At 37.2% G+C, this 18,136-nt stretch overlaps 1 protein-coding gene across 1 annotated transcript; it reads left to right on the top strand.

Annotated features, from left to right (window-relative positions):
* LOC311283751 (myosin-7-like) lies at positions 1–14,877 on the top strand. Its single transcript, XM_084398424.1, has 39 exons — positions 1–28; positions 182–219; positions 353–564; positions 1,042–1,185; positions 1,265–1,421; positions 1,571–1,598; positions 1,694–1,796; positions 1,920–2,012; positions 2,102–2,165; positions 2,583–2,681; positions 2,774–2,877; positions 3,007–3,145; positions 3,231–3,349; positions 3,447–3,596; positions 4,244–4,414; positions 4,500–4,809; positions 5,096–5,178; positions 5,318–5,523; positions 5,859–5,982; positions 6,098–6,234; positions 6,336–6,591; positions 6,700–6,942; positions 7,024–7,200; positions 7,279–7,424; positions 7,520–7,610; positions 7,687–8,076; positions 8,207–8,333; positions 8,477–8,595; positions 8,687–8,883; positions 8,983–9,166; positions 9,254–9,419; positions 10,667–10,791; positions 10,918–11,226; positions 11,315–11,518; positions 11,618–11,914; positions 11,991–12,095; positions 13,093–13,188; positions 14,273–14,407; positions 14,645–14,877. Exons 3-39 carry the CDS (start codon positions 364–366, stop codon positions 14,663–14,665), a joined length of 5,820 nt encoding a protein of 1,939 aa, XP_084254550.1. The 5' UTR covers positions 1–28; positions 182–219; positions 353–363; the 3' UTR covers positions 14,666–14,877.
* The last annotated feature ends 3,259 nt before the right edge of the window (positions 14,878–18,136 follow it).

Below are 18,136 nucleotides of genomic sequence, written 5' to 3'. Positions count from 1 at the left end.
GTGTCATCGTTATCTTTCTTTTTGAGCGGTAAGTTGGAGGACACATTGATTTATACACATATTAGAAATTAACTTTGAAGTCAAAGTCAAAGAGTTCTTTACTAATTGTATTATCACTTGACTTTCTGACCGAAAGGAGACAATGTTGACATAATTTTCTTTCTTTTGTGTGAAACTACAGCTTTGAACCATCAGTCTCTGAAGAACAGAACAGCAAGAGTGAGTACATTTTAATCTTACTTAACCGGGTAATGTTCATTCACTTCAAATAATTTGAAAACAGAATGTGTACTAATCATGTCACTTTATACATTACCATTGTGTCAAATAAAGTTCATGTGAACTCCAACAGAAAGGTGAAAAATGGGGGATGCTCAGATGGCGGAGTTTGGAGCTGCTGCTTCGTATCTCAGGAAATCAGACAAGGAGCGACTGGAGGCCCAAACGCGCCCCTTCGACATGAAGAAGGAATGTTTTGTTCCTGATGCTGAAGAGGAGTATCTCAAGGCATCTATTATCAGTCGAGATGGTGATAAAGTCACCTGTGAGACTTCAAAGGGAACGGTAAGTTTTAATAAGTGTAAGCAGTGGCATTGTGATTAATCAGATGCTTCTTAACTATTGCTGTAACTTACAGTTGTTTAATTCATTTTGCTAAGTGAGAGACTAGTTTTGAACTCGCAGTGTTCAGTTTAAAATAAGGGCTGATTGCGTTTGGAATAACTTATGCAGTTGAATAATTACAAATGGAAAATGATAATAATAAATTATAACAATACATAATTTATATAAAAATAATAATGTCACATTTTCTGAAATTATGTATTTAAATATTTTGATTTAAATACACCATTGTCTGAGTTTTTTTTATTTATTTCCTCACCATCTAATGCATTTTAATGATGCAACTATTATTCTCACTTGCAAGTTACTTTGGATAAAATAATCTGCTAAATAAATATAAAGGAAAACAATCTTGATGGAGCACATACATGAATATGCATAGATTCTGACTGTGTCAAAAATCTCATGTTCCCACAGACAGTAACTGTGAAGGAGATTGATGTTCACCCCCAAAACCCGCCAAAGTTTGATAAAATTGAGGACATGGCGATGTTCACCTTCCTGCACGAGCCCGCTGTGCTGTTTAACCTCAAAGAGCGTTACGCAGCCTGGATGATCTACGTGAGTCGAGTCTTAAAACACTCACACGTTCTCTTTATCTTGGATGAGTAGATCTAAACCTTCTGTGAATCTCTTACAGACCTACTCTGGGCTCTTCTGTGTCACTGTGAACCCCTACAAGTGGCTGCCAGTGTACAACCAGGAAGTCGTGGTTGCCTATAGAGGAAAGAAGAGGAGTGAAGCTCCTCCACACATCTTCTCCATCTCTGACAATGGATATCAGTACATGCTGTCAGGTGCGTCTACTCAGCATATTCTAAATAGTTTACAGTAATTGTACAAATTGTTTCCAAATATAATGCATTTATATTACCTTGCTGGACGAATATGTAACCAATATCCATGAGATCCATTTTCTAACAAAACATTGTTTTTTATTTTGCAGACAGAGAAAACCAGTCAATTCTTATCACGTAAGAATATATGCTTTTTAATCGGCTGCAAAGTCTCAATAAGGTTGATAAGACAACGTATATATGCTCTGTCTAAGACCGTTTTGTGTTGATAGTGGAGAATCTGGTGCTGGAAAGACTGTGAACACAAAGAGAGTCATTCAGTACTTTGCCAGCATTGCTGCTAGTCCTACAAAGAAGGAAACCACTGAAAAGAAGGTAAACAGATGAGATCTGAATTCAAACAATATTTAATTAAATATTTAATAAAAATGTATTGGGGTGTCATTTTGTTTGATTTGTCATTCACAATGCACTAATTTCTAATATTGTGTTTTCTAGGGCACTCTGGAGGATCAAATCATCCAGTGTAATCCTGCTCTTGAAGCCTTTGGAAATGCCAAGACCATCAGGAATGACAACTCTTCTCGCTTTGTGAGTGGACACTGATTTTAAGTTACAAATAATAATCTTTCGTAGATTTTTTTCCACAGTATTTAAAGACAATATCCTCTTTCGAACAGGGCAAGTTCATCCGAATCCATTTTGCTGCCAGTGGCAAGCTAGCATCTGCGGACATTGAGACTTGTAAGAAAGATCTTTGATTATTTACTGGTTTGTCTTTTAAAGCACATACTTAGTGATTTGTGTGTGTATCTACTTCAGGGATTAGCATATTTTAGTGACAAATTTTTATCAAGAAGGTAGTTAAATCTGGGACATCTAGGGACGTATTTATTTGTAAAAACAATACCATTTTTTTTATTCTAAAAATGCAGCAATTGTTCCGTTAGGGTTAGCTGAAAGCCAATTAATATTTTGATCTTTCAAATTGCAAAGATGCATGGGCAACATAATCCAATCCAGATATTTAATAATAATTATTATAATTTTATTTTTAAAATAGTTTATAGCATTTATCATTAGCTGTATATCAAAACAAAATAAAGTCTATGGAATGTCCACATTTAGATACAATGCTTATTTTGTGAATTCTATGAACAGATCTTCTGGAGAAGTCTCGTGTGACTTTCCAGCTCAAGGCTGAGAGAGACTACCACATCTTCTACCAGATCCTGTCTCAGAAGAAACCAGAACTTTTAGGTGGGCGAAAATTTTTACAACCAAACATCTATCATTTTGTTTGAAAATGCATTACAACATGACGTCTAAGTGCTCTGTGTCCTTTCTCTCAGAGATGCTGCTGATCACAGCAAACCCTTATGATTACGCCTTCATCTCTCAAGGAGAGACACAAGTGGCCTCTATTGTTGATGCTGACGAGCTGATGGCTACTGACGTGTGTAATCAGCTACAAATTACCATTAATACATTTTGACATTACCTCCTAAAGATTCATTTTTACTGAAAATACAAGAAAGAAGAATATGAGGCATTTATCATGTTAAATTAATGATATTTGCTGTAGGAAGCGTTCGATGTGTTGGGCTTCACCCAAGAGGAGAAGAACAGCATCTACAAGCTGACTGGTTCCGTCATGCACTTTGGCAACATGAAGTTCAAGCAGAAGCAAAGAGAGGAACAGGCCGAGGCTGATGGGACTGAGGGTCAGTATTGGGACAAAATGCTGACATATTGCATTGGTTAATAGAAGATTCATTACCATCAACCATCTTCTTTTATTGACGACAGATGCTGATAAAGCAGCTTATCTGATGGGCCTGAACTCTGCTGATCTTATCAAGGCTCTGTGCCACCCAAGAGTCAAAGTAGGAAATGAGTGGGTCACCAAGGGACAGAGTGTCCAGCAGGTGGAGACTACTTCATGATTAACATCCCTTCATTACATACTGTTCACATAACCATAAAAACACATTATTCTGTAACATTTTAATGTCTATATGACAGGTGTACTATGCTGTTGGCGCTCTTTCCAAATCAGTGTACGAGAAGATGTTCCTTTGGATGGTTGTGAGAATCAACCAATCCCTGGACACCAAACAGCCTCGCCAGTACTTCATTGGTGTGCTGGACATTGCTGGATTTGAGATCTTTGATGTAAGTACTTGATGTTGTTCCTATAAGTCACTTTTTTGGATCTAGACACAATTCAGCTGTCACCATTGAGAAAGGTTTCCTGGTTGCTCAACATGTGCAGTGTAGTCTTCAAAGTTTAATTTCACTGGGCCCATTTGTATGGCGATAAATATTGCCTGAAATTGTACATTATCAAAATTGATACCCAAAATTTACTAAATGTATGGACATTGACATCATTGTAATGCATAGTTAAATACCCATGAAATGGTTTGGTCGAGAAATAATCTTTTTTTAAGTAGCTTATAATCTTTAGTTTACATCACTTTGCTATTTGTGACTGATGGCATTAGGGGGACGTGACGATCTCATAGAAACCATATTATTGGTCAAAGATTTGTACTGTATATGTTTGTTTAAATAAGACATGCTATTAATATTTTTGGTCCATTATTCCAGAATAGGAAGTCAGTTTTGTTCATTTTAAGTTGTGTATATGTACTAAAAGTTTAGTTAGTCAGATTTTAGATTAAACAGAAATACATTTTATACAAACAGATTTGTGTATATTGTGACTTCCAACATTACATAAAAAATTACTCTAAAATGTATCATTCTGTGGTTCTCTGTTTTCTACCCATGTTGACAACACTGTTAATCTGTTCTAGTTCAACACCTTTGAGCAGCTCTGCATCAACTTCACTAATGAGAAGTTGCAGCAGTTCTTCAACCACCACATGTTTGTGCTGGAGCAAGAGGAATACAAGAAGGAGGGCATTGAGTGGGAGTTTATTGACTTTGGCATGGATTTGCAGGCTTGTATTGATCTAATTGAAAAGGTGAGTTTTTAAATTTGAGCAATCTCAGGTATTGGATCAATACTGCTCAGCTAATTTGTAACCCTTCCAATCTTTTCTTTGCTAGCCAATGGGTATCATGTCCATCCTTGAAGAGGAGTGCATGTTCCCCAAAGCCAGTGATGCAACATTTAAAGCTAAGCTTTATGACAACCATTTGGGGAAATCAAACAACTTCCAGAAGCCCAGGATTGTCAAGGGTAAACCAGAGGCCCATTTCTCCCTGGTTCACTACGCTGGCACTGTGGACTACAACATCAATAACTGGCTGGTGAAGAACAAGGATCCTCTTAATGAGACTGTTGTTGGCCTCTATCAGAAGTCCACCATGAAAATGTTGTCTCAGCTGTTTGCTAATTATTCTGGTGCTGACTCAGGTGTGTCTAAGGGGGGGAAATCATAAGCCACTTTTCCACCGTTGGGCAGAACGGTAAGGAATGGTTCCAATTATATTTCCACTTGAACATGGTTCAACACAGCACACTTACAAACCATTCTCAACCCGGAATTATCAGCATGTTTGGCTAAGCTCCTGCTTGTAACCGTGCAGGTCCTAAACGGTTAAGCAATGAGAACGGTTTGGCCTGATGGTGGAAAGTGGCTATTGAGACAAATAAGGATTGCAAGGTTCATTTTAAGAACTTTTTTCTTTTCTTTCAATAGCCGCAGAGGGAGGTGGCGGCGGCAAAACAAAGGAGAAGAAGAAAAAGGGCTCTTCTTTTCAGACAGTGTCTGCCCTCCACAGGGTAACATATATCATAGTATCACTTTCATAGTGATTCATAATGAAAATTTTATTTAATATAGCTTGGTTTCTTAATTTCTTTAAATAGCATAACCTATAATACATATATGGTCAGAGTCATGGATAATGTCCATCCACAGGAGAACCTGAACAAGCTGATGACCAACTTAAGGTCAACTCACCCTCACTTTGTGCGCTGCATCATCCCCAATGAGACTAAGACTCCTGGGGCGATGGAGAATCCTCTGGTCATGCACCAGCTGCGCTGTAACGGTGTGCTGGAGGGCATCAGGATCTGCAGAAAGGGATTCCCCAACAGGATCCTGTATGGAGATTTCAAGCAGAGGTACATTCATTTATGAATACATCAAAAGTCAAGACATCAAAGTCACACTTGGGTCAAAAACGTCCACAAATTATGCAACCAGAGTAGATATATTTGCAAATATTCATATTGGGTATTAATTCCTATTCAGAATGTTTTTTTTTTTCCATTTGGTTTTGTGATTTACTTAGGTCTTTGAACAAATTGCTGGAAATAATGGTTCACACAAAAAGTCTTTTATGCGAATTTGAGCCATTTCTTGACCCCTTTGTTTTACAGTACATGATTTTTTTTAATGGCATATTATTATTGTCAATAACAAAATTAAAATGGTTTTCCACTTTATTCAACAACAGATACCGTATCCTTAACCCTGCTGCCATCCCAGATGGTCAGTTCATTGACAGCAGGAAAGGAGCTGAGAAATTATTAGGCTCTTTGGATATCGACCACAACCAGTACAGATTTGGACATACAAAGGTACCCTAATAAATGATCTAATTCAGGTTATAAAAGTTCAAATACAAAAACATGTGCATGCAATGATATCTTGTGCAATGTAAGGCTAAATAAGAGACCCTTTTGACTCCCTAAGGTGTTCTTCAAGGCTGGTCTACTGGGTACTCTTGAAGAGATGCGAGATGATCGTCTTGCTCTCATCATCACAAATATTCAGGCTAGAGCTCGTGGTCATCTCGCAAGAATTGAGTTCCAAAAAATTGTTGATCGCAGGTAGGTTGTTGATCGCAAGCTTTAGGCTATTAAATTCCAAAATAATTCCTCTAGTACATTTTATATGAAATATATGAATTTATTTTTGTGTCATATTACAGAGATGCCTTGCTTGTGATCCAGTGGAATGTACGTGCCTTCATGGGTGTCAAGAATTGGCCCTGGATGAAGCTCTACTTCAAAATCAAACCACTGCTGAGATCTGCTGAGGCGGAGAAAGAGATGGCCAACATGAAGGAAGAATTCCTGAAGTTGAAGGAGGCTTATGCCAAATCTGAAGCCCGCAGAAAGGAGCTTGAGGAAAAGATGGTTTCTCTTCTCCAAGAGAAGAATGACCTGCACCTCCAAGTCCAAACTGTAAGTTTACGATTTTATGAATTCATGACTAAATAGAAACTATACTTATGATTTAATTATACAAAGACATTAAAATAAATATACATAATTTTTTGCACCTGTAAACAGGAGCAAGATAATCTTTGTGATGCTGAGGAGAGATGTGAAGGTCTGATCAAGAATAAGATCCAGCTTGAGGCCAAACTCAAAGAGCTGACTGAGAGACTGGAGGATGAAGAGGAAATGAATTCTGAGCTGACTGCAAAGAAACGAAAGCTGGAGGATGAATGCTCTGAGCTCAAGAAGGACATTGATGATCTTGAGCTCACTCTGGCCAAAGTAGAGAAAGAGAAACATGCCACTGAGAACAAGGTCAGTTTTCAACACTGAGCAAGTTAATGGTACAAAAAAGGTGTGTTAAGAGCTTCTTGATTCAATGATACAATTTTACAGGTTAAAAACCTGACAGAAGAGATGGCAGCTTTGGATGAGATCATCGCTAAGCTGACCAAGGAGAAGAAAGCTCTTCAGGAGGCCCATCAGCAAACGCTGGATGACCTCCAGAGTGAGGAAGACAAAGTCAACACACTCACCAAAGCCAAAGCCAAGCTGGAGCAACAAGTGGATGATGTGAGTGGTTTGTTGACTCTTCTGTTGTAGATGAAAAAGGTGACATTTACAATGCTGAACAAAATATTGTCCTTCCAGCTTGAGGGTTCCCTGGAACAGGAAAAGAAGATTCGTATGGATCTGGAGAGGGCAAAGAGGAAGCTCGAGGGAGACTTAAAGTTGACCCAAGAGAGCGTGATGGACCTGGAAAATGACAAACAGCAAATGGAAGAGAGGATTAAAAAGTGTGTTTTCCAGAGGGTGGAATAATTATTCAAGAATACAGCTCACAATCTGAATCCTTATTAATAATGGTAATCAAATATGTTCTGCAACACAGGAAGGATTTTGAGATCAGCCAGCTCAGTAGCAAGATTGAAGATGAGCAGGCAATGGCAGGCCAACTCCAGAAGAAACTGAAGGAGCTGCAGGTAAACTTTATGATTCTTAAAAAAATTAGACAATTAGGAATTCTAGCTTTAACTTTGATTTTCCTTACATTACCAGGCCCGAATTGAAGAGCTTGAGGAAGAGCTGGAGGCTGAGAGAGCAGCTCGTGCTAAAGTTGAGAAACAGAGAGCTGATCTGTCCAGAGAACTGGAGGAGATCAGTGAGAGGTTGGAGGAGGCTGGTGGAGCCACTGCTGCCCAGATTGAGATGAACAAGAAACGTGAAGCTGAGTTCCAGAAACTGCGCAGAGACCTTGAAGAGTCCACTCTGCATCATGAGTCCACTGCGGCTACACTGAGGAAGAAACATGCAGACAGTGTGGCTGATCTGGGGGAGCAGATTGACAACCTCCAGAGAGTGAAGCAGAAGCTGGAGAAAGAGAAGAGTGAACTCAGACTGGAACTGGACGATGTGGTCTCCAACATGGAGCAGCTTGCAAAGGCAAAGGTGATGAATTCTTGTATCCATTTATAATTGCTTTTCCTCACTTCAGGTTTTCTTAAGAATAATGCTATAACTGTTTATTCATTCACTGTGTGTCTTTAACTTTTTTCTTTTACATTTAAAATCTATACAGGCAAACTTGGAGAAAATGTGCAGGACCCTTGAGGACCAGATGTCTGAATACAGAACAAAATACGAAGAAGGACAACGCAGCATCAATGACTTCACAATGCAAAAAGCTAAGCTACAAACTGAGAATGGTATGTACTCTGATAAGGAAATACTTCATCCTGTGTATTGTTAGACAAATGCCCAAGATCACACACTACTTTCTGTAATGTACTGGTTTTATATATATATATATATATATATATATTTTTTTTTTTTTTTTATATTTATCCAGGGGAGCTTTCTAGACAGCTAGAAGAAAAGGATTCCTTGGTCTCTCAGCTAACAAGAGGCAAGCAGTCCTACACCCAGCAGATTGAGGACCTCAAGAGACAATTAGAGGAGGAAATCAAGGTATAGAATATTTTTTAAAGGATTTATTACCAACTGTCCTTTGCATTCCAAGGACATGTTTCTGTTAACAGGAAATTCCTAATCCTCATAGGCTAAGAATGCCCTGGCCCATGCAGTTCAGTCTGCTCGTCATGATGCTGATCTGCTGAGGGAGCAATATGAGGAGGAGCAAGAAGCCAAGGCTGAGCTACAGCGTAGTATGTCCAAGGCAAACTCTGAAGTGGCTCAGTGGAGAACCAAGTATGAAACTGATGCCATCCAGAGGACTGAGGAGCTGGAGGAAGCAAAGTAAGAAACAGGAAAAACCTACAATCTTATAAAACAAATATGTATGTAAAAAAAACAAAAAAAACATTGTAAAGTAATGCTTCTGTGTAATATTTGTAGGAAGAAACTTGCTCAGCGTCTGCAAGATGCAGAAGAAGCCGTGGAAGCTGTTAATGCTAAATGCTCCTCTTTGGAGAAGACCAAGCACAGGCTGCAGAATGAGATTGAAGATCTCATGGTGGATGTGGAGAGATCCAATGCTGCTGCTGCTGCACTGGACAAGAAGCAAAGAAACTTTGACAAGGTGAATGCATAAAACCCTTACAGATAAATAATCTTTGTGCTCATTCAGCTCCAATGGTAGCTAATCAAAGTCTGATTCTATCAACAGGTCCTAGCTGAATGGAAGCAGAAATATGAGGAGTCTCAGAGCGAGTTGGAAAGCTCCCAGAAGGAAGCCAGATCTCTGAGTACTGAACTATTCAAACTGAAGAACTCTTATGAGGAGTCTCTGGATCATTTGGAAACTATGAAGAGAGAAAACAAGAACCTCCAAGGTGCACTTGATTTATTAGTCATCTGGGCATTCACATAAATTTCATAAACTTTAACCTGTTAAGCGTTGCCAGTGCGTCGGCGCACTGAAGCGTTATTTATTTATTTAATTCAAAATTACTATCAGATTTAATGTTATACCTTGACAAACTATACATAATTAAAAAGATATAATACTCAAGTTTCAGTATTTGACCACTATTGTATTCTGAGAAACTCATAGTGACAGTTATGTCTTAATTTGTGTCAGGAGTTATGAAATGAAAAAATGAGTTGATACGAATGATATGAATTATGCGCGTCAGCCGCTTTCATTCATAAAAAACTCCGTGCTGTCGTCATGACAGCGATACACAAAACAACGTGCCTCAGGGCTTTAGCTAAAAAATGTGCAGATTTGGAGAAATATTGATAGATTCTCATAGATTTACATCATATTTCTATAGACAGGAATAATATTTATTGAATTTATACCCAAATGCGTCGATGTAATCTTTATGAACATTTGGTACTCTGATTTACTGTGTTTTTAATTCATACCAACAGCCTGAGGGCGCTACATGCACAATAATAGTCCATATATGGAACATGAAGAAGAGCCATGATCATGTGACATTCCAGGACGTTAAAAATAAAGTCATTTGACATGGTCTTGAAAAACATTGAACTAAATCCAGAGTTTTGGACTTATTATCTTCAGATTTTAAACATAAAATGTTTAGACATGTGGCTTTAGCTATAGTGCATTTCTAGATTGCTCCAGTGCCAACTTCAATTTTATTTTCATGAGGATGTTTCATAAAAAATAATTTCTAATAACTTTACAAAACTTTGAAGCTATTTATAACAATTTTTTTCATTATGACAATAATTAATTCTACATTTACAATAAACTGCCAGGTGTCAGCTTTCAAATGAGATCATACTTGTGCTTTTAATACAAAGGGTTCATGAACTGTATGTGTTTCAGTTTGGGTATGTCATTTCTGGGGATTTTTCAAAAGTGGGGTTGCAGCTTAACAGGTTAAATAAACAAAGAAAATAATTGTTTGCACACTGAAATTACAGCTCCAAAAATGTATTAATCATCTGGCACAACACACTTTGTTAATTTTTTGTTGTCTTTTTTGTCCCACACCTGAGCACAATTTGGGTTTTGTATGTGCACATCTTTTTTATATTTTCCTTCAAATCAATATCACAAAAATCTTAACTTGTATTAACCATTACTACCTTGCCTACTAAACAGAGGAGATTGCTGATCTCACTGAACAAATTGGCGAGAGTGGAAAGAACATTCATGAACTAGAGAAAATTCGTAAGCAGTTGGAGCAGGAGAAAACTGAAATTCAAACTGCTTTGGAGGAGGCTGAGGTATACCTTAATATCTAATTGTTGATATTTTTTGTGTTATCTGTGTATTTATTCAAAAGATTAAAATAAGGGTATGTTAATAGAAGTAAACATGTTTTTAAATAACTATATTCATTGATCTGTCAGGGCTCCCTTGAGCATGAAGAGGGAAAGATTCTTAGAGCTCAGCTGGAGTTCAATCAGGTCAAAGCTGATATTGAACGTAAGCTGGCTGAGAAAGATGAAGAGATGGAGCAGGCCAAGAGGAACCAGCAGAGAGTGGTGGATACCCTGCAAAGCTCACTGGAATCAGAGACTCGCAGCAGGAATGAAGCTCTCAGACTGAAGAAGAAGATGGAGGGAGACCTCAATGAGATGGAGATTCAGCTCAGCCAGGCTAACAGACAGGCATCAGAAGCCCAGAAGCAACTCAAGGGTCTCCATGGACATCTCAAAGTATGACGAATCTTCGAATCAAGATTTTATAATGATTAGGTGAACATAGTTCTTCAGTCTTTTCATTTGTAAAACTTGTACTTTACAGGATGCCCAACTGCAACTAGATGATGCTCTTCGTGCTAATGATGATTTCAAAGAGAACATCGCCATTGTGGAGAGACGCAACAATCTGCTGCAGGCTGAACTGGATGAGCTGAGATCCATGGTGGAACAAACTGAGAGAGGAAGGAAACTGGCTGAGCAGGAACTGCTGGATGTCAGTGAGAGAGTTCAGCTCCTGCATTCTCAGGTATGACACATCTGCATTAGACAAATTAAACCTTTAAACCCATTCTTAGTATCAATAACAACTAGAGACTACATGAATGTCAATATTGTCCATGTTCAGAACACCAGCCTGCTGAATCAGAAGAAGAAGCTGGAGGGAGATAATACTCAGCTTCAGACTGAGGTAGAGGAGGCAGTGCAGGAGTGCAGGAATGCTGAGGAAAAAGCCAAGAAGGCCATCACTGATGCTGCCATGATGGCAGAGGAGCTGAAGAAGGAGCAGGACACCAGTGCTCATCTGGAGCGCATGAAGAAGAACATGGAGCAGACCATCAAGGACCTGCAGCACCGTCTGGATGAAGCTGAGCAGATCGCCATGAAGGGAGGCAAGAAGCAGATCCAGAAACTGGAATCCAGAGTAAGTTGTCTATTGTTTTTTTTCTGTTATTAAAATACTTTTGTTTGATTAGCTAACCCTTTTACACATCTCTTAGGTCAGAGAGCTGGAAAATGAGGTGGAGCTTGAACAGAGAAAGGCGAGCGAGTCTGTGAAAGGAGTCCGTAAATATGAGAGACGCGTCAAGGAGCTCACCTACCAGGTCACTTTTTTTTTGGCACAATAAATGCCTTTTTATTCATGCTAAGATTTTATAAAACAACATAACTTGTGATCAAGTCAATTTATGCTCTGACTATATACAGAGTTGGGAGGGTTACTTTAAAAATATATTCCATTACAGTTAAAAAAACTTTAAAAAACTTAATTAAAAAAAGGTTTTTAGTAACGTAATCCAAGCACCACAAAGTGAAAGCAAATAATGTAATGTAATCTGATTACTTTTGGATTCCTTCAAGGTCACATATGTAAATAACGTACAGAAAAAAGCAATATTTATGACAATGATTGCCATGCACCAGCAAGTGGCTCACATGAGTCATGACTGGCAACAGAACCAGCTGTCAATTAGAGATGCGCGGATCAGTTCTAACATCAACCGAATTTAACATTACCCACTCGAACATGATTTTCTCTGATTTAGATATATGCACCGGATCGTCACATTTCAATTATTCTAATTCTCAGTGTTAAGCGTGTGTATATTTTTAGAAAGCTATTAAGTTATTAAGCAATTTATGTTTTATATAATGACCACTAGGAGATGCTCTAGGCATATTTTTTCCTTTACTGAAAACGCATGTTCGTTGTGTTTTACTGTGAAATGAGAGTTAATAAAAAAAGAGTGAAATAAAAATCAACACATTAATTATTTATTTCTCATCGACCTGCGACCCATAAGCTATTAATTAGAATGTTATTTATTTTTTATTTGTCCAGCCTGACGGATATCTCCATGGATATAACCGGGATCCACACTGTCAATATAGCATTATAATGTCAAAATACTAATTTATTTAGTTTTAAGTGAAACCATTGTAATCCTGATAGCATTCCCGTTTTTTACAAAATGTAAAAAAAATGTAACTGTAATCTGATTACTTTGCTTTTTTGACATAACTGTAACGAATTACAGTTACCTGATTACGTAACGCCGTTACATGTCTTCCGTTACTCCCCAACCCTGACTTTATATGTAGACTGAGGAGGACCGTAAGAATCTGGCACGTCTTCAGGATCTGGTGGACAAACTCCAGCTGAAGGTCAAATCCTACAAAAGAACTGCAGAGGAGGCGGTATGTTTAAGATAATTTCAGTAAAAACGTATGCATCTAATCATGCTTTACCCTTAAGCTGTGTTGAAACACCTTTGGTGTTCCCGGTCAAAAATGGCCGGCCTTTTAAAAATTGCTTGTAAATCACCTGTTATGAAATATTATCACCAAATATTGGGTTCAATCTTTTTGTCAACTTGGTTTCTTTCAATTAGTACAGGTTTTGTATTTATTTTTTAAACTGATTGATCGCTTGCAAAGATAAAGGCCTCGGACCAACACTCAAGCTACCACACACACACACACACACACACACACACACACACACACACACACACACACACACACACACACAACACAAACACACAAACAATTTTACGTATTATAATCTTTCTTTATAGATGAACTTTATCCTCAGATCAATGAGGCCTGCACACATGACCATATGTGAACATGAAGAACATCATATTTCATATTTGACCGGGAACTACACAAGTTTGACTTTGTGCCATTTTGTACAACAAACTTCCGGGTTAAACATTAGAGCACACTAGTGTGATAAACAGTGCAATTTCATAAAAAAAAAATTATATTGACAAAATTATCCACAAATATTGCCCTTTTCACTTCAAAACTGAGGTGCATAAGGTCAGATCAATGAGGCCTACAATCAATCAGTTCCAAAAAGGATTACAAAACCTGTCCTAATTGAAAGAAAACAAGTTGACAAAAAGATTTAATCCAATATTTGGTGATAATATAGCATAACAAGAGACTTAAACGCTTTTTTTGGTAGGCCGTCATATTATAATATGATATGACCGGGAACACAAGTGTAACAATGTGGGTAAAAATTCCCAACAAAGTACAAAAATTACACAAAATAAATAAATTGGGAAGTAGTTATACCCCATGTGAGCGAATTCAGTTAGTTTTAGTCCAAGGTGATAACATTAACTACTATTTTTTATTATTTTTATTATTAAGGCAAAAGTCGTAGTTAATAGTAATAGTGAGAATTAGACCCTAATCAAAGCGTGACCAAAAATGTGGCTTATTTTCTTGGCATGGGATTGCTTGAGAAAATATCTCCATGTTTTTACAGGAGGAACAGGCTAATGCAAATCTGGGCAAGTTCCGTAAGATACAGCATGAGCTGGATGAGGCAGAGGAGAGGGCTGATATTGCTGAATCTCAGGTCAACAAGCTGAGAGCCAAGAGCCGTGATACAGGATCCAAGGTAAGTATTGGTTGTTTTCAAACAAATGTTAAATGACTTGGCAGGTGTGGTGCATACTGTCATTAACATTAACTCTAAAGCAAACTAAAATGTATTCATTTTCCTACTGTGCAATCAAATTTTGCAAGGAAATATGGAAAATAATTTTAAACAATTACATTTATGGGCAAATTGTATTATATTTTCTAATAAGATAAATGAATCTTACATCTTTGTCTTTTTTTCTCCTTTGAACAGAAAGGACATGATGAGGAATGAAGCTCTCCCATCTCTCAAAATCTTGTGTGTCGCTTTGAATCCATTAGTTCTCGAAATAGAATAAAGAAAATGTGCAAATTAAACATCTGCCACATTGTGTTATTTTAAAACTAAATTGTCATTGTCACTAGTGGTGTAAACTGTGTGTGTTTTACAAAGTCAAATTAAAGAGTAAAAAAACTTGCTAAAACCATTTTTACAGGCATTAGCAGACCACTACATAAATTGTCATTTGTTAAGATTAGGTGTGCTGGTTAATGTAGTTATGAACATTAATAGCTAAAAAAAATGTCTGCAATGAAATCCACAATTATGCAGGTCATTCTCCCAAAACTTCAACAATAACTTCTAGCAGAAATTATTAAAACAGGTCAGAACAGGCCCTTAACATACATGTAAAAAAAATAACATGATGTTGACTTACCTTTCATAATGGTTGCAAATAGAAATAAAGCTAGCAAACACGTTTCAGACAAGGGAACTGTCCATTACAGAACTACTCAAAGAGTAGGAGAGATGTGACAAGTGCCTGTTGTTTCTCAAGATGATGCAGTGGCTCCAACAGACGTGTTAAATAAAGGAGGAGTCAGGAAGGAGGGGGTTGATTAACACTGGATAAGGAAAGTGTGGCATCTTTAACATTTGTCACTTGAGCTATTTTAAGAGCTTCATAAAGCTTGGCACATACATTACTATATGTGAGAGGAGCCTCTGACGCACATAAAAAGCTTAAAAAAGCTTAGAAACTTTCCAATGACCATTTTTCTTAGACATATAGGCAATGTAAAAAAAATGGGGCTAATTTGTGCATTAACATTGTTTAATAAGAGGTAGCCATCGCTTAGGAAAGTTCAAGGTGGTTAAACAATATCATAAGCATAGCATAGAGGAGTCATTAGGTAATGTAATTTAAGTAGTAAGAGTTCATGCAAGTGATGGACATCTACAGATGAGACATGTCCTACATACTATCACTCAAAGGAATTTAACAGGTTATCTTTGTCCTCAGGGCTAAAGTAAAGGAAACAATGCAATGCAATGTAAACAAGACAACTTGAAGGGTATGGCCCCTCGGTCAGCTCTCTGAGGGACAGCAACAGACTTCAAACACTATATGATTCACTGCTTTGAAGCACACTGGGGCTATCCGTCAAGCTTTTAGCCTGGACACATGATGCAATGCATTCAGAAAACCCATACTGGTCAGAGGGCATTTTTATAGGATTATTTTTTTTTATTATTTTTTTTATACAATATTTAGAATTGTACTGTTTGAAATAATATGAAATATATTTTTAATTTGGATACATAAAATAATAAAATATTAAAATTATACATTTTAATTTATTAAAATAATAAATAAATAAAATAAAGTTATAAAATGTTATTTATATATTTCAAAATGTCAACTGCACGCTGAAGTTAAGAGCCTGGCTCATTGGATGCTCTAAGACAGGGATGGGCAACGTCGGTCCTGGAGTGCCGCTGTCCTGCAGAGTTTAGTACCAATCCAGAAAAAGAAGAACAACACAAAAAACTTGCCGGCCTGTAGCCGTAATAATCCTGAAGACATTGATTAGCTTGTTCAGGAGTGTTTGATTATGGGTGGAGCAAAACTCTGCGGGGCAGTGGCACTCCAGGACCAACGTTGCCTGTCCCTGCTCTGAGCTGTCATGATTATGTGCGGATGATCTTGACAATTGCAGTGTACAGCTACCACCACCAGAGGGTGTCACTTGGTGATCAACCATACCAAAATGTTAAGCAATATTCAATTGTTTCAAAAAGTCTGAGACCAGTAGTTAAATGCATATTTTATATTTTTTAAATAAAAGTGGTTTTAATCGACATATTTAATTCTTAGAATTTCTTTTGCAGCAGCACTTGAAGTGACAAACACAACTTGATCATTCCAAAGAGCATCATGTGCTTACACTGAAACTTTGACCATCTATGCAAAGGAGTCACATGATCAATGTCAGATTTAATTTAGTGATCTAGAAATAGTCTGACACATATACTCATTTGAACTCATTTACATTAAAATTTTCCACATTCTAAAACTTTCAGTTTTGTCCACACTTAAATTATATTTTCTTTTTTTTTGTTGTTAACTGTTTATTGAGTTTTCTTCTTTTTTTTTTTTTTAAGGACAAGAAATACAAAAATACAAAGCAAAAAGCAACTATACAAATCTGGAACCCACCCCAAACCATCCCACTCCTGGTAGACTTCAAGAAATTAAAATTATAATTTCAATCACATATTATTGAATATGGTTTCAGACTTCTGATCCAGTGTTATTTTAGTATCATTGAATTTTATTTAAAAAATTAATTAGCTTAATTTTTACATTTTACACTTTAATTTTAACAAAGAAAAAAAATGTTTTTTAATTTCAGTTTCACTGTTGCATTTAATCAATGTACCATTGTTTAATGCTTAATAATTACACCTACTCCAGCTTTTAAGTCAAATTTTTTGGAGCAAAACTAGCTGCATGGTCTGAAGCAGAAGACAGGAAGTAGAGACACAATGGATTCCTATTTAACCCAACAGATACAAGACCATTCAAGTGCACCCAGTGACAAAAGGAAGCTCCGATTACAAACGTTATTAGACATAAGGTTGCTCTCATTTCTTCCATTCTTGCTCCTGAGTGCTGATAAACCAGAGTAAAAAGACAGCTGAGAATGAGGCTCTGTAACGGATGAAGGGGCCAAGAATAGATTGCCCAAGTGATAAGACTAAGTAAGGTGCTTGTTGAGAGGGTGCAGAATAACTGAGGGACGAGAGGTCATGGCAGGCCAGAAACCTCACAAAAGGTCTGGAGTGATGGATCACACGGCTCAACAACAAATCAACAGATTTGGGGATAAGACGGTTAGTTTGACCTGTTCTTTCTGTTAAGAAGAAATAATTATAAGCACCTTCATGTTACAGAAACGGTAACACTGATGTATTTGTCATGTATTTAGAATATATTAACTTCTGTAAACATTAGGGGTGTAACTATGACAAATTGTGATAGTGAACTCAAGATACGATACTGATCGCAATTTTTATATTATATTTCTATATTTATTATTTTTATATTATCGATTATATTATTATCAGGACGCACAAATATTCCCCCATTACATTATTATACATGTTATTCAACATTAAATATAGTAGTTAATGTTATAATGTCACTGAAACTCCGTAAACTCTTTTTAAATTTAAATTCCCTCACGTAGTACTCGAGCTTTCAATGCAGGCATTTGTTGGATCTCTTACACAGACAAACCGCGCGCACACAGACACTCCCGGTGCTAGCTACAGTGGGGAGAACAAGTATTTGATACACTGCCGATTTTGCAGGCTTTCCTACTTACAAAGCATGTAGAAGTCTGTAATTTTTATCATAGGTACTCTTCAACTGTGAGTGACAGAATCTAAAACAAAAATCCAGAAAATCACATTGTATGA

The sequence above is a fragment of the Rutilus rutilus genome (assembly GCF_951802725.1).
Source record: "Rutilus rutilus genome assembly, chromosome: 24".
Taxonomy (NCBI): domain Eukaryota; kingdom Metazoa; phylum Chordata; class Actinopteri; order Cypriniformes; family Leuciscidae; genus Rutilus; species Rutilus rutilus.
The sequence above is the reverse complement of the archived record's forward strand: the minus strand, read 5'-3'. Positions and strand labels throughout refer to the sequence as shown.